Consider the following 24,155-nt stretch of genomic DNA (forward strand, 5'->3'; position numbering starts at 1 on the left):
TAAACAAACCCCCATTCTCAATACTTGTACTTTTCTTTCCTTTTTTACTGCATTGTAAACAAACAAACTAATAAACTGTGTTTTCCATTTTTTGATGTAGTGTCTAATGACTGCAGGGTTTTTTAATTTTGACTGCTTTGTGAATGATCTGTGTTTGGTTTTGAGCACAGGTACAACTGTTTTGAGGCGATTGTTCAGTTTTGCAGAGGTTGTCAGAGGTTTTGTGAATGTAGTTTGAGATTTGGGGTTTGTGTTTACAGTTTTGAGAAAAGGGTGGAAGGTTTCAAAATTTTTTTAGCAATTCTGAATAACTCTAAATGAGAGTGTAACGTAAAAAAAAAAACATCCAACAAATACAATAAAAAATATTTTCGAGGCAAGTTGGCAGTTGAGTTTTTTTTATTAGATCTGCAGGAAATTACCATTACAATTGGTTAATATAACAAAAAAACTTATTATAAAGCATATAAAACCATACAACAACACACTTTAATACTGTTTAACATTCACACATTAAGCCCTGGCCACCCAGGTCCTCCTAATTGTAGACACAGGAAGCAAGATGCTCACTTCATGTTGAGAATTGCTATCATTCACAATATCTGTAAAATGTGTCAATTTGCCAGAGACATCTTTTCAGTACAGTGATGTTGCCAAGCCAAATGTTTAAATGTGATGGTTGGTTTGATAGTGCTAAGTGTAAGAGTGTGCATGTCTTGTCACAGCTGAACATGACTGACTTGCATAAATTGTGCAAAAAAACAATGATTGATTTGACTGCAGCAGGTGTGTGACATTGATTTAAATGGAGGAAATACTGGTTGGCCTTATGTGGAAGTGGCTTTAGGGAGGGGGAACACAGCTATGTCAAAGAGGAAGTACTCTAGAACAGCACAGAGAGTTAATATAAAATATTTGGCACAAAAATGTGAGATTCTCATTTTTTCCCCCACAACAGAGAAAAAAGTCTGTTTTTTGTTTGTGTTTTTTGCATTTTTTAGTGCATATTGAGATGGGGGAATCAGTCCACAGAGGTGTGCATAGCAGCGTAGCACTTTGGGGTGGCGGTGGAGAAGGGACAGGTCAAGATGGGGGGCCGGGGGACGTGTTCAGGGGACGGCCACTTGGAAGGGGCTCCCTGGAACCGTGTCATCTCCCCACTTGACGATGACCATGTAGTTGCCCTTCTCCCTCACTGTGTAGGTGACATTGTAGAGGCGGTTGCCCACGTGCTTCACGTACACCTCTTCGCACGGAGTTCTCGGGCCATGCACGCCGACCATCAGCATGTTGGTACCTGGAGCAAAGAATGACAAAAGGTCACTTTGGTGCCCAAATGTTTGTGTGTATGGCTGCATGTGTGTGTATATAAGACCGGTCATACAGCATGTGTTTTCTTAGATGGTGGTCACCTCACCTGCTTTGCTGCAATCCACGCTGAAGTTGTTCTTCTGACCCACGAGAGCTTTGGAGAGGCCGGGCCCTCGACACACTACCTTGCTGGCGTCCGATGCGGGCTTGGCGGCGGCAGCGGCACTGCTGGCATTGGACATGGAGCTGTAGGCGCCGGCCATCTTGGAGGTCTTGGTGACCGTCTCCACCAGCACCGTGGAGGTCTCATGCATGCTGTGGCCTCCCGACAGACGCGCACCTGAGGGAACAGAACCGAGACAGAGCCGTTGCGTAAGGAGAGGTAGTCAGTCACGACTCCACGACTCTTCTGTTACATAAGCCTCGCATTGCCAAGGAAACCCCCCAACACATACAATAATACTGTGGACTGCTCAAAAACTTCAGAGAGGGGGAGAGTGAGGAAGAGAGAGATAGAGAGAGGGAGAGAGGGATTTGTTTCTATCTAAAAGCTGTTGTGGAAAGGTTCTGAAACAGAGAGGGCTCTCTACTATTTTGCTTTTTTTTTTCTTAAAATGGAGGCTATTCCACTCCATACACCTGGGAGTGAATGCTCTGATTGAAGCATCTACTTAACAGATAGATCACACATCTACATGCTTTGTGGTTGTCATGATTCAGGGCCTTCTCAAGCTATTGTATCCAATGACGGCTAGCCTACTTTAGTTAAAGATAGCTCCATTTATGTAACTTCAAACCAAGGAATTATGCAACCATTTCTGTGTTGTTGAGAATAGACAATATGTTGCTTGCAGACAAATGCATGCTCTGGACAACCTACCTGTAACTTTGGCTTTGAAGGGACTGCCCACAATATGCTGTGGTCCTCCATACTTGATGGAGATGAGATAGTTCCCTGGTGCCATTGGTGTGTAGCTGATCTTGTAGCCCTCTGCACATTCCATGCAATCCATCTTAGCTTTGGAGGGACCATCAATACTGACCGACAGGGCCCCGGATCCAGCATTGCAGATATTCACCACAAACTCCGCAGGCACACCTACAGACCAAAACATTTACATGGTTTGCAAACAGGTGACATAATCATCTTCTTCAAAAAAGGCACAGAAGATTTTACACTTCTGTTCCAAAAGGGGGTGCTATTGAGTCATTGTGTCACAGAACCAGCACTTATCACAGTGTTTCAGACCAATGTGTGAGAGAAGGGAATGGTTGTTGATTGTAGACCTTACCTGTGGTGCCTCCCTGCAGGCCAGGTCCGTAGGCGGACACTCTGCCTGGGTCTGCGGCTTGGTCAGGTTCGCCCACACGCACATTGAAGGGACTTCCAGGAATGTGGCTTCCGTTAAATTTGACATCGATGGAGTGGACGCCGTTCTCCCGTGGAATGAAGCTGATTGCATTCTTGTCTGCAAAAGCAAAATCCCATTGAGCGAAGACAAAAGCCTGTTAACTTAATCCTCTCTACTGCATAAGCGTGTTTAGAATTACTGTAGCTAACTGTAACTGCTGCACCTCGATTTACACTGAATGGCTCTTTTAAAAAATCAAGTCCCTGTGACTTACCGCTGTCTAGCTCTGTGACGAAACACTCCTCGGCTCTGCCGGATGGCGTGTGGACTTTGGCCTCGACAACGCCCCGTGCTCCGTTCCTCTGCACAGCAAAGGAGGCCTCCTGGTTCACCTTCAGGTCCTTCTCCTTGGAGTTATGAGAACACAAGCACATTTAGTCCCAGCACATGACACTGAGATTTGCTACACTATTAGAGGCAGTGGGATGAGCATGTTTGCACTGAGGCCAAATTAATGGCTTGTGACGGGTGTTTGCATCACAAAGAATGATGACCAGCATGTGTGTGGGGGGTAAAACAGACTGGATGGTTGGGGGGTGAGCGTTTGTGTGTGTGTGTGTGTGTGATTGCATGCATGTGAATGTGTGAAGGCTAAACAGACTGTTGGAGTCAAATGGAGCCAGCGCTGGCATCTGGCTCTGTGTGTGTGTGTGTGTGTGTGTGTGAGAGAGAATGTGAGTGTGGGGATTTGGGGCCTATCTTGAATTACCTTGCGCCGTAATTTAGCCATTAATGCCTGATGCATGTAAGAGAAAAACACAGAACGGGCGAGAGCAAGAGAAAAAGAAGAGTGTTAGTTTAGACGAGCCGAGATTAAGGGAGCTTCACAGGCACGGGGTGTGAGGCAGAGTGAGAAGGTGGCAGGTCAGAGATGGAGCAGGAGAGGGAAAGGGATGGAGGATCTTATTTCTGTTCCACTTGCAAAGGATGGCTTGGCTCGCAAAGAGGTCTGGGAAGAGGGGAGGAAGGGTGCAGTGGACGGGCGGGGACTTCATTCTTCCGCGCTGAGCTCTGCTGGTGAGGCAAATGCCAACTAGCTCTGGGCCTCCAGGGGAAAGCTGCTAATAGCTGGTGGCTGATGTGAGCGTGGTCCTCCACGAGGACCCCTAATCCCCAGCCCAGGCCGCCATGCAACAGCATAATATTATGGGCCCTGGAGGCTAGCGCTACCCGGGAGTCCAGTTATAGCTTTAAGGGTGAAGCACAGTGGGTGGGTCAGCTATGAGTGCAGCTAGCAGGCTTTTCATGCTGGGGTGACAGGCTAACATTTTTTTTTTAAAGTGATGTCACTAATGCGCTACACTACGCTATAAAAATAAACACTACATCTGCAGAGATGGTTTGGTTTTGAAGTATTTACAATGAAGTTCTGCAAAAGCATGTGGGTCTGTGAGGTGTAGTTTTATTTTTTTATTTCTGGGAGTACGGAGTGAAGTGGAACTGAAGTTCCGTGCGAGCTCCACTCACCTGCAAGCTCGTGACAGTGAGTCGGCGTGCGTCGTCAGATAGAGAGGCAATCGGCACGACAAAGGGGCTGTCAGGGATATGCTCGTTGTTGAACTTGATTGACACCTCATAGTCACCTGTGGGAACACACCAGGAGATCAAACGACGTGATACAAAAGCATCTGTCTGTTGCTTTTCCCTCACTGTGAGTTGTGCATTTCACTGTATGGGGAATATGCGAGTGATCGCTAAGGCTTTCTGTTCCTCTAGAGTACCTGGTTCCTGCACCATGTAAGAAACTCCACAGGAGCCGTCCTTCCGGTCTTCAAAGGAGATCTCAGCTTTGCTGGGCCCTTCCACTGCGATGGAAAGTCCTCCAGCACCAGCTTCTCGTGTCCACACGCTAAATTCAGCTGCCAGGAGAGACAAGAGGAACGGGGGGGGGGGGGAGAGAAATTGGTCATGGACAGAAAATAGACCCTATCCTATCTTGCAGAAATAAACAGTGCTCATCCGGCAGAAATGTATCTAGGGTTGGGGGGAACAGAGGGTGTGTGTGTGTGTGAGTGGGGGGGGGGGGGGGCTACTTACATGCAACTCCGGCCACTCCTCTGGCCAGTCCAGTGCCTCCAGCCCGCACCTTGTGGGCACCTCCTTCTCCCAGGGGCCCCACGGTGAACTGGAAGGGGCTGCCAGGCACGTGCTGGCCCCTGTACTTCACGTTGACGGTGTGGGGGCCCGTCTCCTGGGGCACGAAACGCACACTGTAGGTGCTGTCCCCTCCGTCCACGATCTCTGCGTCTGCGGTCTTACCCCCAGGGCTGGTCACCTGAGCGGTCAGTGGCTGCACCCCAGCTTCTCCTATAGCACAGGGAGAGACGGGGAAGAAAGAAAGTGGGAGGATGCTAACATTGCACAAGTGCTTTCGGTAAATAACCTCACTGATTTTAGTGGCATAATAAGCCATTATTTCACAACTTTCACACCTCAAGATTAATGTTATGAAACCACCCTGTTTGTCCTGATCAATAGCCCTGCAATTCGCTGAATGAGAACATGAAATGCATCGATGTGTGTGGGATGCTCATCTTGTGTCTTCCGCTCTCTCAGAGACTAACAAATTAAACAAGTCGAGATGCTAAAGTCTCTCTCTCTTCCTTCTCTCCCTCTCCGTTTCTCTATCCCTCTCTCTCTCCTCTCTCCTCACCTCCCCCCTGACACTGCAGTTCCTATTCCCAGTGGACATCTGCGGGGGCTGCAACATATTTTCCAGTCCACTACCACATTAGGCCTCGAAATAATCAGCACTAAATTCCACCCGGGGCAGAGAAAGAGGAGGGGCTGGCACACCATTAAAGATGACAGGAGCTGAGCTGGAGCTGGAGCTAAACTGTTCCCCTGCTGGCTGCCACCCACTGGCAACCCACCAGCGCGCACAATCTCGTGGGCACACATGTGTCAATGGGTTTTATCCGAAGGCCACATGATTAACCACGGAGTCAGTCATTTTCACTTTGTTTGACTAGCAATGGAAATTAGAATGGTAATACAATAGTGTATCAAAAGGCCGCTTTAGCTTACCTTCTGCTCTAGTGGTCAGGCTTCCGAAACTGCCCATCCTCTCCCTTCCCAGGAAGTCGCCGAAGATGTCCCGGAAGGGGTCGCCGCCGACCTGCGTGCTCTCCTCCACGCGCACCTCCCGCTTGGTCTCGCCGCCACGCACCTTGCTGATCTCGGTACGCTCGGTGCGGGTGTAGGTGTGGCTACTGCGCGTAAACGTGCGGGTCAGACGCTCCTGAGCGGACACCATCTGGAACCAGTTTCCTAAGAGGAAGAAGATCAAGTAGATCAGGAATAATGTCCACTACTTGGACACAGGGCTTATGGCTTTCTTCAACATTTATGACCACTGGTTACTTGTGTTGCATGCTAATTCTTTTCTAATGCTAATGCTAATTTTGCTCATTTTTGACCTGTGGTCCTCACCTGGGATTTTGAGGTTAAGGTCGCATGTGCTGCCCACGGGTGCGATAGAGGGAGCATGTCTCTTCCTCATGATGCTCTCTTTCATCCTGCCTTCTCCTGTCACCTTCACTGTGAAAGGACTTCCTGTGAGGACAGAGGACGCAGTACAGTTAGATCTGTGTGTTTGCTCAGGTGCTAGCACTCCAATAAGAGTAAGCTGTCTCGTACTCAAGGAAGATGTGGATGTGAAAACTGACCTGGGATGTGCTTGTCGGCAAACTTGATGTTGATGATGTAGTTGCCAGGCTCTGTTGGGCAGTATGTCACCTTGCATGTCCCATCCTCTGCATCTTCACAGTTAATATCCACTTTGCTCGGACCCTCAATAGACAGCCCCAGTCCACCATAGCCTAGGATAGGAGAAACGAAAATGTCAGGGGCGAGAATTATGACATGAGTTTTCATATGACCAGCATGATTTTATACAGTTGATTTTATTAAAATACTTAAGAAGTACCCGTTTTTATTGTTTCTTACCTGCATTCCTGGTGTCAACAAAGAACTCAGCCAACTCGAAGGTGTGGCCTTCCACCAGGCCCTTGCCGAAGGCCTTGACCCGGCTGGCGTCTCCGATCTCTGATTGACCCACCATGATCTTGAAGGGGCTGTTTGTCACATGCTTTCCGCTCTTCATCACGCTAACCACATGCTCACCCACCTCCTTAGGGGTGAAGGAGATTCCTGTGTAACAGAAGGAGAGAATTTAGATATTTAAGATACATGGACTTGAAGGGGGCAAATGCATCATGACATTATACATAAAATAATATATTATATAGACTGTCTTTGTCTAGATCTTAATGGTTTGGAAATTACTGCTGACTAAAGAGCAGCAATCAAAATGGAGGATGCTCACCAATGTGCCTGTTGGGAAGTCTCTTCAGCAGACAGGGCTCCTCTTTGCCGGACGGTGCTCTGATGCTGGCCGTCAGGGAGCTCAGGTCTGTCTCTGTGATCTTCAGCGAGACGTCTGCTGCTGTGCCGACATTCAGCTGGGATGTCCTGAGCGACTCATCACCTGCAGACAGAGGAAAAAACAACAAGCGATGATGAACATACTGTTGGTTAAAAGATGTAGAACGTATCAGTTGGTGAAGGCTGTGATGTTTAAATAAATGTCAGTTGTTTTTTTCATACCTGTGATCTTGGCAGTGAAGGGGCTGCCAGCAATGTGCTTGTTGTCGAACTTCACAATGATGCTGTAGTCGCCAGGTGCAGTGGGCAGGTAAGACACAGTACAGGTTCCATCTTTGTTGTCCTTGCAGGTGATCTCAGCCTTTGAAGGTCCTTCCACAGCCAGAGAAAGACCACCTAAGAGGGCAAAACATTGTGAATATCACAAACTGTATTCTTATCTGTTACACTCACTGGTCTAACTTCCATTAGTGTGAATGACTCTACAGGTTTTATAATGACATTACCTTCCCCAGCATTCTTGGTGACCACGGTGAAGGTGGCTGGCTTGTTGACAGTGCCGTGGCACAGACCAGGACCATAAGCTGTCACCTGACCAGTGTTCATGGCATCCACATAGAACTGCAGAGGACTTCCTACGTGTCGAATAAAGAAGCAGAAAACATCAGAGGCCTGCAGGGACAATGAAAACTGCCTTTCCAAGACTCATTCATCAAAGTGCTCATTTACCTGGGATGTGGTTGCCTTCGTATTTGATGTCCATCTCGTGCAGGCCCTTCTCAGTGGGAGCGTACTTCACAGTCACTGTGCCATCCTTGTTGTCCGTGATCTGAGGGCATGCTTTCTTACCAGAAGGCATACGCACCTCGCCTGAACAGAAAACAACCAATGAAACTCTTCATCATGTGTGTGTGTGTGTGTGTGTGTGTGTGTATGTTAGGCTGAATGCACGACTGAGGTGAAGTGAGATATCAAGGCTAGACAAGGGGGTCAAGTGGAAGAGTGGGCGTGGCCTCACCTGTAATCTTTCCCTGCTGCACGGTGAAGGGGATGACAAGATTGAGGGGGCGGAACATGCCCTCTAAGTCTTCTCTAGGGACGACTGGCTCCTTGGTGGCCTAATAGGATTAGGAGCAGTGCTCTCTATTAGCAGACAGCTCCAGTAGTGGGACACGGATAGAGACAGACAGCATATGGACATGCACAGACAGTCGCCTGCTTGACTGACTCCAATGCTATACTCACCGTGACGTGGAACGGGCTGTTGGGAATGTGCCGTCCTCCGAAGCGGATGGTGATGACGTACTTGCCAGGCTCGGGAGCTGTGTAGTAGATGTCGAAGGTGCCGTCGGGGTTCTCTACCACATCCATGTCCATCTCCATGCCGTTGGGGGTCTGCACAGTGCAGGTCACCTTGCCCTTCCCAGCGGACTTGGCGTCCACTGTGATGACAGTGTCCTGGGCCATCTGGATTTTGGGCCCGAGGTTCGCTGCAGAGAACATGGAGTGTGTCAGTAGGAACAGCGTTCAAGAGTGCTGTCTGGCATTATACAGTACAACTACACATGGAGCATTACATAATAGAATCAATGAGTAGTAAAGAGCAGCTTACCGACTCTGTGTCCTCCAATGGACACTACAAATAAAGACAGGGCATAGTGTTAGTAATCAGTTCACTCCTAGGTCTGAATAGATATCCCGTTCACTAGTGCGATTTCTTCTTTTTTAACACAAGCTCCGCAACCCACCCAGAACTGTTCCGCGACCCACTTTTGGGTCATGGCCCACCAGTTAAGAAACACTGCTGTACACTTTATAAAAAGGTTGAAAAGGGTCATTTGAGGGTCATAGTGATGAGGTGAAATGACATTTCAAGATGCGGCTAGCAGCTAACCTGTGAGGAGGCATTGGCTGGCGTCTCCAGTGGGCAGAGACTGGATGCGGTAGGGGGAGTAAGGGATCTCATCGCCACCATACTTGATGGTGATGGTGTAGTGACCGGTCATGTCGGGCAGATAGGACACAGTATAAGTGCCGTCCATGTTGTCGTGGATGCTGGCCTTCTTAGGCTTGCCCTCGGGATCCTGTCACCAAAACAGATTTCCATGTGGATAACAATAACAACCAATAAAACATGAGAAGCCTTGCAGAGGTCAGAGCAGGAGGGGGGGGGGGGGGGGGTTGGAGGAGCCACCTACCAGGATCTGGACGGTGAGCAAGCCCTCGCCGGCATCGCGGGCGTCGATGGTGAATTCCACCGGCAGGCTGGCGGCCACCCCAGAGGTGTCCAGACCAGGACCGCTGGCACGGACTTTGCTGGCATCGTGTGCTGGGCCTGCACTGACCTTGAATGGGCTATGAAGGAGAAAAGGGATCCAGTCATATTACTGAATATAATTTTGCAAATTGCAAAACTGAATATAAATTAAAAAAAAAAAACATTTAGCTGTTACTGATGCATGGGGAGTAAAAGGGAAAAGGGTCTCTATGCCCACCTGCGGGGGACTTCCTGGTCAGCGTATTTCACTGACACGGCGTAAGGACCTTCCTGGGCGGGTGTGTAGTTGACCGTGTGCGTTCCATCATCATTGTTCATGACCTGAACAGGCTCAGTAGCCCCTAAAAGACAAACATAAAGCAAGCATAAGAAACTGGTAAACACAGGAACACAGAACAGAAGAGAATGCTTGATCAAATCATTAGTTAAACCGTATATGCCTGTGGCACATCTTAAAAGTATCTGTTAGGCTCTTACCTGATGGCCCGTAGAGCTTGACGTCCAGTGGGGCCTGTCCTGCCTGTCGGCTGTCCACAGTGAAGGTCTGTGGATGGTGAGCCCTCACACCAGGGGCCAGTCCGGGTCCGGAGCACTTCACCTTGCTGGGGTCAACTATGTCCCTCACCGGCACATGGAATGGACTGCCTGGGATGGGCTGGCCTCCGTAGGTGATGTTGACGTCGTAGTCGCCGGGAGTGAAGGGCACATACTCCACGCTGCAGCTGCCGTCCTTGTTATCTTTGCAGGACATCTTAGACTCTGATGGTCCCTCGATGGCCAAGCCCAGACCACCAGTGCCAGCACCTCTGTGGAGGCAGGCACAGAGAGGAAGAGAGAGAGAGAGAGAGAGAGAGAGAGAGAGAGAGAGAGAGAGAGAGAGAGAGAGAGAGAAAATGAGAATGAGACTAGTTATGGAGAACTGGTGCTTCATCATGAGAGCACTGCAATGCATCTGAGAGGCTTTTTCCGCCATCATACCTGGTCTCCACTGTGAAGCAGTTTGATTTGTTTGTGACACCATTCTCAAGGCCAGGTCCATAAGCACGCACACGTGTTGGGTCACAGCCCTCCACCACACCCACCCTTAAGGGGCTGTTTGGAATGGGAACGTCATCGTACAGCACTTCAATCAGATGGATACCTAAACAAAGCAAGGGAAAGCCTTTACATTGCTGTACTGCATGGCATATACATTAAACAAATGCTCATTTCAGTCATTACAGCATATAAATACTTCATATAAAACATAAACACATCTCACAGTGAGCTGTGTGGTGTCCTTTTAATTCACCACAAAACCATTTTTAGATGATTGTATGTAAAGACTTTGGTGGGTAGTTTATTCTGACTTTACTTATATCCATGAGACGAGCCTGGTAGACATAACTAAAGCCTTTATTTCTGGACACTTGTTTGTGTTGGAGGCGAGAGGAGCCACAAACATGACTAAACACTGCCTTTCTGTCCTTCAGTCGGCAGGAGTCTGGCGTGACACACATACCTGTCTGAGTTTAAGAGCCTCTATTCCCGACACACCTCCTATTTATAACTGAACATGCTCTATCTGTCCCCAGACCCCCCTCCCCCTCATTCACTATCTCTCTTCCCAAAGCCCTGAGCTCCCTCCTTTCCTGCCTCCCTTAGAGTTTGTACGCCTTTATCTCTCTCTCCCTCCTTCTCTCTCTCTCTCTTTTTACCACACCACACTGACATCACACAGCACCTGCTACCATTCATCTCCCCCACATCCCTCTATCTCTCTCTCTCCCTCTCTCTCACTCTATCTATCTCGCCTATTTTTTCCTCACACATCCCCCTGTCCAGCACTCCCGATCATGTGCCTGTCTAATCCTTCTAAAATAACATGTCACATAAAATCATAAAGCTCTGCTATGTCGGTCTTCAAAGTTAATCCCTGCACAGTGGCAGCCAAACTGGTTGGACTCCAGTGCAGGGTTTCAGGCATGTGCTTGTTCACCTTCTTCATACGCCGTGTACTCCACTCGGTAGGTGCCGTCGCCTTTGTCGGTGAGGTAGGCGTCCGTGTTGTTGCCCGAGGGGTTGATGATGCGGGCCTTGACGTGGCTGCCCCCGCTCTTGGTCTGTGCGCGGGCGTCCACAATGAAGTGTGTGGTCACGTCACGCAGAACACCTGCAAGCAGAGAGCGGTCGTAACAACAGGGGGGGGGTCAGCGCTCCACGTGACATTTTCATGTATTGTTGTTCCAGATAATGCAGAGATCATCACCTGCACTGTTAATGTGTCACTTCCCCACCACAAGAGCACAAACACAAACCCAGACTAAGGGCTGAGCTACACCAGGCACGTAACTGAAGCGTTCCGTTCACGTTGCGTCTGCTGCAACAATTAGCTGCCACTATAATCAATGGAAGTAGCTACACCAGACGTGATAGCGGCGCGTACGTTCGGAAAAAATAGACCATTCATCTAAAATGGATTTTACGCGTCGCGAACGGAACGCCTCAGTTAGGCGCCTGGTGTAGCTTCGCTGTTAGTCTCTCACCTCTGGGCTCCACTCCGGGGCCGTAGACCTTGACGCCAGAGGTGTCCACTGCTGGCTCCACCTGGACACGGATGGGGCATTTGGGCACCATCTGGCCCCCGTACTTGATGGTGATGGTGTGCAGGCCGTGGAAGCCCGGGGTGTAAGTGACCGAGAAGGTGCCGTCGTTGTTGTTCTGGATGCGCACCTCGACCTTGGCGCCCGTCTCCGAGACGATCTCCACAGTGAGCTCAGCCTCGCCCGCGTGTGTGCAGTCCACGGTGAAGGTGGCGACCTCGCCGGCCTTCGCCCGCTCCAGGCCCGGCCCCTTGGCCACTACCTTGCTGGCGTCCAGAGCAGGGCGCACCTTGGCCTTGAAAGGCGAGCCAGGGATATGAGCTTCACCAAAGAGGATATTGATGTTGTAGTCTCCAGCCTCAGTGGGTAGATAGGAGACGGAGCAGGTGCCATCGCCGTTGTCCTGGCACTCAATTTTAGCCTCGCAGGGCCCCTCCACAGTCAGGCCCAGACCGCCGGCACCGGCACCCTTGGTGTCGATGCCAAAAGGTGCTGGTTGACCCACAATGCCACCCTGCAATCCTGGACCATAAGCACGCACCTGAGAGAGGGGTGAAATGGGACAAATGATCAATCTGAAATGCTCTGTGAAATATGGTTATGATGTCTATGGCTGGAGACCTGGAGATGTATTACTCAAACTTGATTAGAAATACAATTTGATTTTTAAAGCAGTGATATTTTATGTACCTTTGAGGGGTCTGCTGGCATAAGTGCCTCCACAGCAAAAGGGCTCCCTGGAATTGGGTTCCCATCGTAGGTGACGTCCACCTTGTAGGGGCCCTCCTCGGGTGGGATGTACTTCACATTGGTAGATTCATTAGCCTTGTCTGATTCAAGCTTGCATGGGATTGGACGGCCAGAGGGTGAGGTCATTTTCACGCCGACCTCCCCCTGACCGCCGGCTCCTTTGCTGTTCACAGTGAACTCCTGATCCTTTGCAACCTCAACTCCTGAACAAAACACCCACAGACAATTTAATTACAATTTAATTATAGCATGCCTGAACAGATGAGCAGTATATTTAGACTGCGTAAGTATTGAGCACACCATTAATTATCTGAAATGAATGTCAGTCTTAGTGGTTTATTTGTACACAAACTTAATAAACATAGCAATCCCAGATGGCACAAATTATAAACAAACAGAGAAATTGCTGTACTGTTGCCTGTTATGTGTATTTGAAAGAGCACCTGCTCTTGTTTGGTCAGTACTTACTCTCGTTGAGTCCTTGCACCTTAACCTTGCTGGTATCCAGAGGAGGGGCCACGGTGATGTTGAAAGGGCTCTTGGGAATGGGGTCTCCTCCGTGGGTGACGGAGATGCTCAGGTTCCCCTGCACAGCCCAACGTTCCACACGGAGAGGGAGGCACGGAGAGGGAGGGAAGGAGAGAAAGAGAGAGAGAGAGAGAGAGAGGGAATGAGGAAGAGCTGGATATCAGGCATTTGGTGGGAGGGTAATGGGGATGGAGATCAACTGGGGGAACAGGTTCCTGGTCACTTCTGATAGTAAACATTCCTCATAGTTATGCAAGCGTAGCTGTACAGATATCTGGGGACGGTCAGATACTCAGAAGGGAGTATCAGGGAGAGCTAGAGGAGAGTTTTCACTCTCTGCACATGACCTCCTTACCTGATAAAGGGCAGTGTACTTGACGGTGTACGAGTAGTCGTGGTTGTCGATGATCTCAAAGTCCTTTACAGCCTCTCCTTTCACGGCTGCAGTGAAGTTGACCTCGGGCTTGGCCTTTCCTGCGCCCTTGGTGTAGATGGTGAAATGAGTTGGTGTGCCCACCTCCACGCCTGTGAAGAGAGAGAGAGAGTTCAGTACTTAATGTGACTCTTCAACTGTGTGAGCCATGTGCTTGTGCTCTGAGGAGTGTCTTTGAGGTGGCTCAACGAGTAATCCAGTTCTCACCTGTCTTGTTGAGTCCAGGCCCCTCTGCTCTCACTTTGCCTGCATCATGAGATGGGTCCACCTTCACTTTGTATGGGCTAGTGGGTATTTCCTACACAGCAATGCAGAAAACAAGTCTTTAAATTACCATCTTTTTAAATCTAGCATTATACTAATGCAGGTCACAGGTAACTCATCTCACCTGATCAGCGAACAGGACCATAATGGTATAACGCCCAGCAGCAGGGGGTGTGTATTTGACAGTGAATGTGTCGTTGTCGTTCTTGATAATGTCAAAGTCAATGTCTGCCTCAGCAGGTCCAACCACTCCAGGGGCACATTTGATTCCAATACTGACATCACCTGTCATGGAAATCATTTCAACAGGTCAGGCATTAAGATGTTAAATGACTCGTGGTTTATGATGCATGTGCAAAATGAAAGGCACTCAAAGAATTCTCACTAGCTCTTGGCATACCTTGGCCTGCCTCGCTGCAGTCAACAGTGAAGTAGGTGGGCTCATTGGCTTTCAAGCCAGTCTTCTCTACACCTGGTCCATAGACCTTAACTTTTTCTGGATGGCATCCTTCACCAACCAAAACCTATGAGAGCAAAATAGTCAACTCACTTTTGAGTAAGTCATAGTTGTATAGAGTAAATGCCATAGTTGTATGACACGTTGTCACTGCAACCAGGCTATTGTTTGAGGTTGAATAGAAATACATAAAAAGGTTAATGCCTAATTATTATAGGTATATAACCCTTAGTCAAAGATAGACTTACCCTGAAGGGGCTGTTGGGAACATTGACCTCACCCCAGGTGATGATGATGGTGTGTTTGATTGGCTTGGTTGGGATGTACACGCAGAAGAAGGTGCCATCGCCCTTTTCAGTGATTTGAATGTCAATGACACAGCCCTCTGCATCCTGCAAAAACAAAACTGAGCTGTTAACACAGACATGGTCCTCAGAAATGAACGATATTATCTTCATCACTGTGTGGGGGGATGGGGCATGTGGGTTACCTGAGCGTAGATCTTGAGTTTGCCGTTTCCAGCTTGCCTGGCATCAATGGTGAATTCAGCAGGCTTGTTGATGATGACGCCAGTAGGTTCAAGACCTGGTCCAAAGGCTTTTACCTGTAATGTAAATAAGTGACTTACTTTGTCTTACTAGCTCAGCCATGTAAAATCTGTGATGTACCGGTCATTTCTTTAGTCACACTGACCTTCTCGGGGAAGACGTCGTTGGCTGCTGGGAGGATGTGAGCGATGAAAGGGCTGTCCTTGATGTCCTCGTCGTCACAGATGACATGGACGGCGTAGTCGCCGGGCTCGGTGGGCCAGTAACGCACATCGCAGGAGCCGTCGCCCTTGTCATCACAGTCAATCTTGGCCTGAGATGGACCCTCAATGGAGAAGCCTGTGCAAAGAGGGTGGCAGAAATGGAGGTGAGTCTCAATCACATTAGATCACACCTGTCAGATCTTAAGTGAGGATTATTTTATTATTATTTTAAACTTCCGCAGCGGTTTGTGTTCCTTACCCAGTGTTCCAACTTCGGTGCCGATGGCCTCCACCACAAAGTCAGCTGACTTGCCCACCATGCCGGTCACAAGGCCAGGACCCCAGGCACGGACTTTCTGCTGGCCTGCCTCAACACCGACCTCAACCTCGAAAGGGCTATGGGGCATAGAGCAGAAACAAACCAGTCAAACCACAGATAATAATGCCACAAGGTACTAATAAACATTGCTCAACATTCCACTGTGTTGTTCAGCATATTAAAACTATCAAAAGTGGATAATAGTAAGCAAAGCAATGCAAAGGTGTCCTCACCTGCGTGGGATGGGCTGTCCTCCCCAGGTGACCATGACTGTGTATTTTCCAGGCAGTAAAGGCTGGTAGTCACATTCATACACACCATCCCCAGCATCGCGCACCTTCACAGGAATCTCTGCTCCATCTGAGATCATACAGCACAAAGCCTGTATTTAACACTACACTTCTCCACACCACCAGTACCGGTATTCATTGTGTGTCATTTGGCTCAGTAACACCAGCAGGCTTGTGAGATAAAAACGCTCCTTACTTGGACCCTTCACGTTGACCTGGAGCTCTCCAGTTCCAGCTCCCTTGGTGAAGACCTTGAAGTCAGCCACCTCCTTCACTCTCACCCCTTTGGGCTGAAGGCCACGGCCAGTAGCCCTGCAGGCATTAGCGTTGCTGGCTGATGGACAAACAGATAGAGAGAGAAAACAGGGTTAGACGGTCATCAGACTCTAGCCACTGGCAACGGCGTGAGCTGACTGCAGTCATGGTTAGTAGAGAAGAGAAGGCTTAGTGCTTCGGGATGTTCACATGAGCTGCTTCACAGAGCCAGCAGTACAGATGGACATGGAGCACAAGGACTGATCTGAGACCAGGGGGCTGACAGTGACACGACCACATTGTTTCACGATGAACAAATGACTTTCATAATGGATGAAGTAGATCAAAATGGAAGCCATAAACATTGGTGCCAACACAATACTGTGAGACGTTGCCACTGAAAGTGCTACTTTCAGACGCTGACATAAAAATACAAGCAATGGTCTAACAATGGTTTAACAATGATCCTTGCAGAGATACATACAAATCTTAAATGAATCAATCCAACAAACATTTCTCAAAACTGTAAACAAACAACATCTAGGACCACAATCTCAAGCGGAATTTGTGCATCGTGCAAAAGTCTGTCTGTGTACTATATTGTATATTAGGTAAATCTATTTTTATGTTGTCTTCTATGCATGCTCACTGAAAGCATAATCACCACTATAAACAATCTTGGACAAAAAAAAAACACCTTTCCCTACATTCTTGTAATCTTGAGCAGGAAAGCGTTCATTCTCTCATCCTCTCCCTACTCTCAGCATGCCTCAAAGGACGCATCAAGCTGCCACAAGCAGGGCCCGAGATGGACCCAAGCACAGGACACAGATCACATGGCTATTGGACATCGGCAGGCACCAGACACAAGCAGCGAGAGGTTGACGGGGGCACAGAGATGAGGCCCGGCTGGCGTGAGCCGCGCTGAAGGGGCACGAGCCTCGCCCAGCAACCTGTACTAACTTGGTCGGCCAGGTTTGGGTGGCACTTTGGGTGCACCTTTCTTAGGCTTATCCATGGGTGGGGTGCGCACCGCCTGCGGGAGAATCTGCACCGGGGGCCTCGCGGGAGAGGCACTCGCGGGAGCTACAAATGACAGACAGCCGTGATGATGTTCTCCTCCAATCAACATACAGCAACAGTGAAAAGACTAGTGACACTGACAAGTCAAGGGACATAGAGCAACCTAGGGTAAAACGGAAGGCAGTTAAAGACCTGAGGATGTCATAATCTGGGACTCACCTTCAGCGATCTGCACTGGGAAGGGGCTCTTGGGGATGGGTTGCCCAGCGAATGTGACGTGGATGGTGTGGGGGCCCTCCATCATGGGCTTGTAGGTGCAGCGGTACACATTATCACCTTTGTTCTCCAGCATCACCTCCACTGTGTCCCTACGGCCCTGAGGGTCGACAATGACCACTCCAACATCTCCCTCCCCCGCACCTGCAACACAACGCAATGTGGAGTGGAAGTGAGATGTTTGACATTATAAGTCTGGGTTTCTTCCCACTAAAGACTGTCACCACTCCTGTAGAGACAACATTGCCATTTAGAGTTGCTGTGGTCTCCTACCTGCTGTGTAAATGTCAAAGTAAGTTGGTTTGGCAGCCACATTGCCAACAGGCTCCAGCCCTGGACCTCGGGCCTGAACTTTGTTGGGGTCGCCCATGGCTTTTCCTACATTCACTAAGAAGGGGCTCTTATCAATGTCCTGACCAGCGAAAAGCACCTTAACCTGGAGAATCAGACAGAGACGTTAATGTTATACCATTGGATTTTGGATTTGATTACTGAGGGAAAAATACATAAGCAGGACAATAAAGCAGGACTAATTGTAGCTACCTTGTGAGGACCAGCAACTCTAGGCACATAGCACACAGAGTATGTCCTTTTTGGGTCATTGTTGGCAACAACTTTAGCCTGGAGGAGTAGATAAGTCGACAGTGAATAAATACCACAAGCAAAAGCATCCAAGTAGAGGAACATCAAAATCCAGCTCCACTTATAAGAATGAACAAACCTCCTCAGTGTGGCCCTCTGGATCCTCAACATATACAATGATTTCACCCTGTCCGGCCTCAACTGTTTCCACTGTGAATTCTGCAGGCTTGAGCACCATGTTACCATGGGGTTCAATACCTATTTCGTTTTAGAAATGAAAGAAAAATAGAGAACAAAATGTTAGCATTTCTTCATAGCTGATAACAAAATGAAATACTGACCTATATTTTTGCACAATCACACAAAGAACAGAAGCCTCTTAACCCACCTGGTCCATAAGCTTTGGCATTTTTGGGGAACAGCTGTCTGGCCTTGATGGGGGCACCAGGCTTGAGCTTGGCCTTTGGGAACTGGGACAGGTAGGTCATGACTGACTGGTCATCTACGTCAGGGTCCACAATTTCCTCAGGAGCAATAACCTGAATAATTAAAAAGAATACAGGGAAAGTGAGACAACCACGTGTTATATTTATTATTATTTATTTCTTTACCATGGCTCTTACAACTGTACATCACAACTACTCTGTATTGTTTGCACCACAATAATAATCAGTTGAACTCTAGAAACATTCTTTATTATCGCATGTACTCTTTAAACACTTAAACCCTTTCCAACAGGATACGAAAGTACAGCCACGCCACATAATGTAACAAAGTAGCACAAGGCTCTTCAGTGTCTATATTTGCAGCTGTGGTTGGAGGGGTTAAGGACAGGGGCGTCATTAAGCCGAGGAGAGGATTTACCATGAGCTGCTGCTCTCCCAGACCTCCTCTAGAGCGAGTGTAACTCTGTGACACACACCTCGCGCTATCCCCCGGAATGCCCTGTTTACACTGCACAGCTGCCATGCTGCCAGCGTTGAGGCATGACACTGTTGCTAGCATTTTAGCATTGGAGAAGCAAAAGCTTGAAAGACAAGTCACAAAAGACCTCCATTTTTAAACATATCCCTTTTAAATATGCAAATCCTTTCAACAGAAATAGCCAAGCAGGCTCCTTACAAACAGTATGCTGAAATCATTACGATACCAGTCATCTGTGACCTCATTGCAGTGGCTTTGCCTCTCCACTGGCCTGTTCTATGTTATCTTACCTGTGGAACACCCAGCCAGTCATCTGCCTGCTGCATGGCTTCTCTTGCATTATCCACAGGCTTGTTTGGGTCCCAGGTCTCCCAGTCAGGACAGAGACCTGCAGGAGATTTCCAACAGAAAGGAAAGACTTTAGGAAGGGGATACTTCCAGAAGCTCTTTCAGCAGTTGCCACAGTTACGGTAACCTCGTCAACAGAGCCAGCCAAATGTGGCACCCAACCAAAGCGTAATTGGAGGAGCTCCTCTCTCTTACAAAGCCCTTTGTTTTGCGTCGGCTCTAACAACTGAGGTGGGCTAGCATTGTAAAAGGAGTTGATTCATCACAGTGCGTGAGATTACGTCCTAAATTGGATTAGTATGGATGTCATGTGACCAAAGTGTCTCAATTAGAGGGCATTTGAGTTCATCCTATTATTGCTAATGCATTGCTGTTGTGCTGAACAATTCAAGGAACACGTTAATACTTAGACAGTTAATACTAAATATGAAATATTCATACATGTACAGTATATTTTTGCTTTGGTATGGAAAGAAGAAAAGGATGGAAATATTCCAATGGATGGAAATATTTGTTGTGTTGGTGCAATTCAATGCAAGAGGCTGAGAATTACCTAACACTCCTACTTCACCTACACATATGGGGTATTGTTACAATATCATGATGCTCAGATCTGGAAAAATGAGCTGTGAAGTCAGCAAAGAAAATATTCTCAATCTCTCAAGCATGGACACTGGACACTGTGTTTGATCACACCATCACCGCTGCTAGTGAGAGGCAGAGCCCTGTATGGGCATGCGGAGGGAGGCCAAGCTGCAGCTGTTTAATGTCTGTCTGTTTCAAGTAAACACAGGCTAAAGCGACATCTCCCTTTCTCTTGTTGCAGTAAGGTTCCCTAATTAAATATCTAGTCAGTTTTTTTTAAAGTGGAAGTTTATGTCTCTTCTCTCCTGCGTGCTGTGCTGTGCTGTGAAGCTCTAGTGGGATGAGGAACTTTACTTCAGTCCATCATCTGACTAAATCTCCTTCTGCCTAATCTAGCCGGCAATCCTGTCCAAATTAGGGGTTGATTCTACAACCGAGTGTCTGTAAGAGTGAGCTGCAGGGAGTCCACGAAAGCTTCACTCAGCCTTGGGCCAGCTGTCAGGGATGCTCTGCACTCCCATCCCTCTGAAGGCTCCCAAGCTTCAACAAGATCTTAAAATGGCATTTCAAACTGATGATGGAGCTGGCTTAAAGCAGAAACTCCCTTGGCTCAACTGCTAGGCCACCTGTTCCATTCAAGAGTACCTGAATAATGAGTTAGTTCATTCTCAAAGCTTGCACTATCTCAGGGCCACAGTATCGGGTTTGTCACTATTGAGGTCCGCAACTATTTATTTTTTTCAGTTACCACCTCAACACGTCAGTGGCCTTTCACTGAATGCTCACCGGGGGCACAGTTGTCCACCAGGGCTCCCAGGGCCTTGCCATCCCGCCAGTCCTTGTTGAAGTTGGTGATGGGAAGCTGGGGCACTTTGTTCTGGATCCATCCCAGGAGCCTTTGCTTGGGGGTCAGCTTCTTGGCATCCTCGTCATCCTCGTCTTCCCACATGGGCATGGAGATGGAGTAGTGGAGGATGAGGGTCCAGATCAGACCCAGAATCAGCTTCAGGTTCCCATCCACAATGGCCTTGCTGTCTGTAGTGACACAAGGAGACACAGAGGGGCAATTAGCATGACTCGGCTTCACAGTATCAGAAGATCCATTTTTACTGACTAAGCAAAAAGTTTGAATGCAGAAGTACCTCACCCAAATAACCACCGGACCATAGTCAACCTATATCCTAATGAAACCATGACACAGCCTTGAAAAGCTTGAAAAGTTAGCATTAGCTTATGAAATGTGAGGAGCCAACTTATAATTCAACTAACTGTACTTCAGGCATGACCATCAATCCCAGCACCCGTGGGAGAGCCTGTCAGTTTCACTGGGACCTTATCATATAGCTTCCCCCTTTTTGATCCCATTGCACCCTTGCAAGTACTTGCTGCTCCACTCCGACAGTAACATATATGTTTGGAGAGGGAACGATGAATGTTGTACATTGGCTGAACCTCATCATTTTTCCTTGACAGACAGTGGTGGGCTGTCACTAACTACATAATTGCCCATGTGCTAAACAGCCTTCTCAGGCCTGTGACAGCTACATGGTCTGGAAATGATAGGGCAGTCTCTGTGATTGTGTGATAAAAACATAATTTGTTGAAGCAGTCTTTGTTGAGGGTATCACATATTGTACGATGGGTTTTGTATGACAGTTGTTTGATCTGATGAGCCTGTGTTTGGATAATGGAGGGCATCACCTAAGACAGTGCTGTTTGCCCTCACCTCCCCATTTGAGATGAAGGTGTGTGCTCGACCCTTAGCCCTGAGCAGCCACACTCAGCAGGATGATGGGACATTCCTCTGCCATGAGGTCACATCACCACCACAAGACAAGGGAGTCTCCCCACATCGCAAATACCCCCCACCACTACAGAGACCTTCATAACTGTCTCCTGGCCCATAGCGGCAATTTCATACAGAATTTCACCGCTCTCTGTCGGGAGCCATCGCTCAGCTTTGCGGCGGCAGTAACTGCCAGGCGTTTTAATGAACGGGGAGACAAGACTCTCTGTTGACAGATGAGCCCCTGTCTCATGGCAGATTCTTTTATCAAAACGTTGCATGTGGCACCAAAGTGCGGTGAGTTGTGTTTATGCTCACTCTACGTGACTGTGGATGGAAAAACTACCAGTCAGCACTTAGTTACAGGGAATATTTACTGCCTACTCAACAAATCTGCCCCGTTAAGAACCTGACATAAAAGTGATGAGCAAGGCATGCATATATCCAGATACATGTTTTGAAACAAATAGTCAACCAGTACCACAAAAACAAATGTTGTACTGTTTACAACAGACAGTGTCCACTTATACCACTGTCATATATACCACATAGATTTTAGACCATGGTATATAGACTGTGGTCTGTTGTAGGTCACACCAAAATGGCCAAATGTATTCCTGGTCCCTGTCACAAGTGGGGCCCTATGGCAATGACCTTGCAGTCAAAGTTCTCCCCTTAGACATGCACAGACAGACACAGACCAACCCTGCTGCCCCAATCAGGAATCTATTTTAAGACTCAGCTATGGGGCAAGACAACAGCTTATCTATCTTTACACTTCTCTGCCATTCACCACTAAATGGATCGCTAAGTTCTGTGTGATTTCAATTTGGAAAATGCTCTTGTCTTTAGTATCATTTAATGAATTCAACACATACTACTTGTTCATCTGCTTTTAGTTTACAGTTTTCATTCACAGCTGGGTGTGTGAAGTCTGGTTATTTTGATGGACATCTAAATCGGGCTCTTTGCTCATGCACGGCAGGGTGTATGGTGATGGTGGCAAGCATCAGTGAATGCGGACACCTCCCACTATGCTGGCTGCTGCCAGTAGGCCTTCTAGAAAGGACCAGCTGTTGCCAGCGTCTTTCCAGTTGCCAGTGTCTTTCAACACTTCAGCTGGTGTGCCCTCAGAGCCTGCTGTTGGCTGACCCATTTGCTGCATCATGGGTAGATGGACATTCCTTGACAAAAAGAAAAACACTAGCAAGACTTTGCTTGCCCCTAGATCAGAACCTCTACCCTTCAGATGCTGCAACAGAGAGGTGTTGACATAGCATGTAGGTGTGTGTCTCTCTCTCTCTCTCTCTCTCTCTCTCTCTCTCTCTCTCTCTCTCTCTCTCTGTGCATCTTTCTATGTATGCAAAAGAGAGATAATTTAACATAGGTGTCAAAACTATGTTTGCATTTTAATCCTCTTTAGTTATTTCCTAAAGCTTGACCAGTATGACCATTATTTCTGATTTGGTCACACCTGACAGATAGGCATGAGAACTGCTTAAGGCAATGATCTCAGTGGCACCTCAGCGTTAGTGTCCTCAACAGGCTGACTTCAGCTGCATGCTTATCACCACTTTGTGAGAGTCCAGCAAGTACGTGCTCTGCCCGTGTATGTCCAGCACACAACACTATACAATACATACTATCGTTAGACCAATATTATTATTATTATGTTACACTGCTAGAACCAGGACACCGAAACATGTCTCAATCCATACAAACTAAACTTCTGTTGATGTTAGAACTCAAGACACAAGCTTATGTTCAGCTGAGTTCAATACTTCTCTCTGCTTCTCTCTCTGCTTGTCAGCCAGTCTGTCTCTTTGTGGACCTTAACATTGATATGAACAATTATGCTAAAGTAATTATGCTAAAAACAACTTACCAATCGACACCAACTTGATGTGTTCCCTTTCAAGAAATTCCAACGCCACCGAAACATTTTCCAATTTCATTTGTCTGAAGTTTGGTCTAGTGTGATGCTTTCTGTACATTTTCTTCTGGCTCAAAACTTCCAGGAGAGATATCAACTTGAGACCGTCACCCAACTCTCTCTGGAGGTCGTTGATGCTCTTGTTGACGCACTTCAGGTGTTCGTTGCACCACCTGGTGAAGGTGTTCTGCTGAATCTTCTTCCATGGCGCATCTTCCGCGAGGTCTTTCTCTGTGGCCGGCATCTCGTCGTCCTCTTCTTCCCCGAAATCGGTGCCCTGGTAGTACTGAGGCGGCAGCTGGTCGTCGTAGTGTGTGTTGTTGCTCATCATCTTGGCGGTTGTCTTGTCCCTCTTATACCGATGTAATACCGAAGTGTGAAATTGACTGCGCTGTAGTTTTACAAAGCGGTGTCAAGCGCGTCCCCGCAGTGAAAAGTTCAGAGCTTGGAAGAGATTGACAAAAAACGAAAGACTTTTCGGATGTACTTGTTAAGAGGACACTTATGTCACGACAATGATGAATGAAATAATCCGATTTACAGTTTACAAGGCAGCCTGTCCCCGTTTTTTAATTGGCAGTATCTTGACAAATGTAGTCTCTACTTCTTAATGGACACTTTCGCGCTGGAGTCTGTCTTTCTGTAAAATGAATCTTCGTGGCAGGTGAGAGAAGTAGCTGTA

General features: G+C 47.8%; 1 protein-coding gene across 1 annotated transcript; it reads right to left on the minus strand.

Moving 5' to 3' along the window:
* Positions 1-381: 381 nt before the first annotated feature.
* On the minus strand, positions 382-24,155 carry LOC143100661 (filamin-C-like). Its single transcript, XM_076264057.1, has 46 exons — positions 23,426-24,155; positions 20,541-20,789; positions 19,112-19,209; positions 18,286-18,436; positions 18,037-18,155; positions 17,859-17,936; positions 17,589-17,751; positions 17,259-17,459; positions 15,958-16,095; positions 15,705-15,831; positions 15,412-15,548; positions 15,095-15,288; positions 14,892-15,005; positions 14,650-14,793; positions 14,345-14,468; positions 14,069-14,229; positions 13,888-13,978; positions 13,603-13,772; positions 13,188-13,305; positions 12,660-12,922; positions 11,913-12,510; positions 11,366-11,539; positions 10,366-10,528; positions 9,865-10,193; positions 9,605-9,728; positions 9,308-9,464; positions 9,004-9,193; positions 8,722-8,745; positions 8,355-8,599; positions 8,128-8,227; positions 7,839-7,979; positions 7,616-7,744; positions 7,332-7,505; positions 7,051-7,212; positions 6,672-6,875; positions 6,392-6,544; positions 6,156-6,278; positions 5,751-5,993; positions 4,761-5,030; positions 4,445-4,582; positions 4,191-4,306; positions 2,938-3,070; positions 2,604-2,780; positions 2,192-2,410; positions 1,418-1,651; positions 382-1,297 (listed from the first exon to the last, which is right to left on the minus strand). Exons 1-46 carry the CDS (start codon positions 23,802-23,804, stop codon positions 1,110-1,112), a joined length of 8,127 nt encoding a protein of 2,708 aa, XP_076120172.1. The 5' UTR covers positions 23,805-24,155; the 3' UTR covers positions 382-1,109.

The sequence above is a fragment of the Alosa pseudoharengus genome, unplaced genomic scaffold, assembly GCF_046254945.1.
Source record: "Alosa pseudoharengus isolate Yale_2024_CS ecotype anadromous, Long Island Sound unplaced genomic scaffold, YU_APseudo_1.1 YU_APseudo_1.1_scf_10, whole genome shotgun sequence".
Classification (NCBI taxonomy): Eukaryota; Metazoa; Chordata; class Actinopteri; order Clupeiformes; family Clupeidae; genus Alosa; species Alosa pseudoharengus.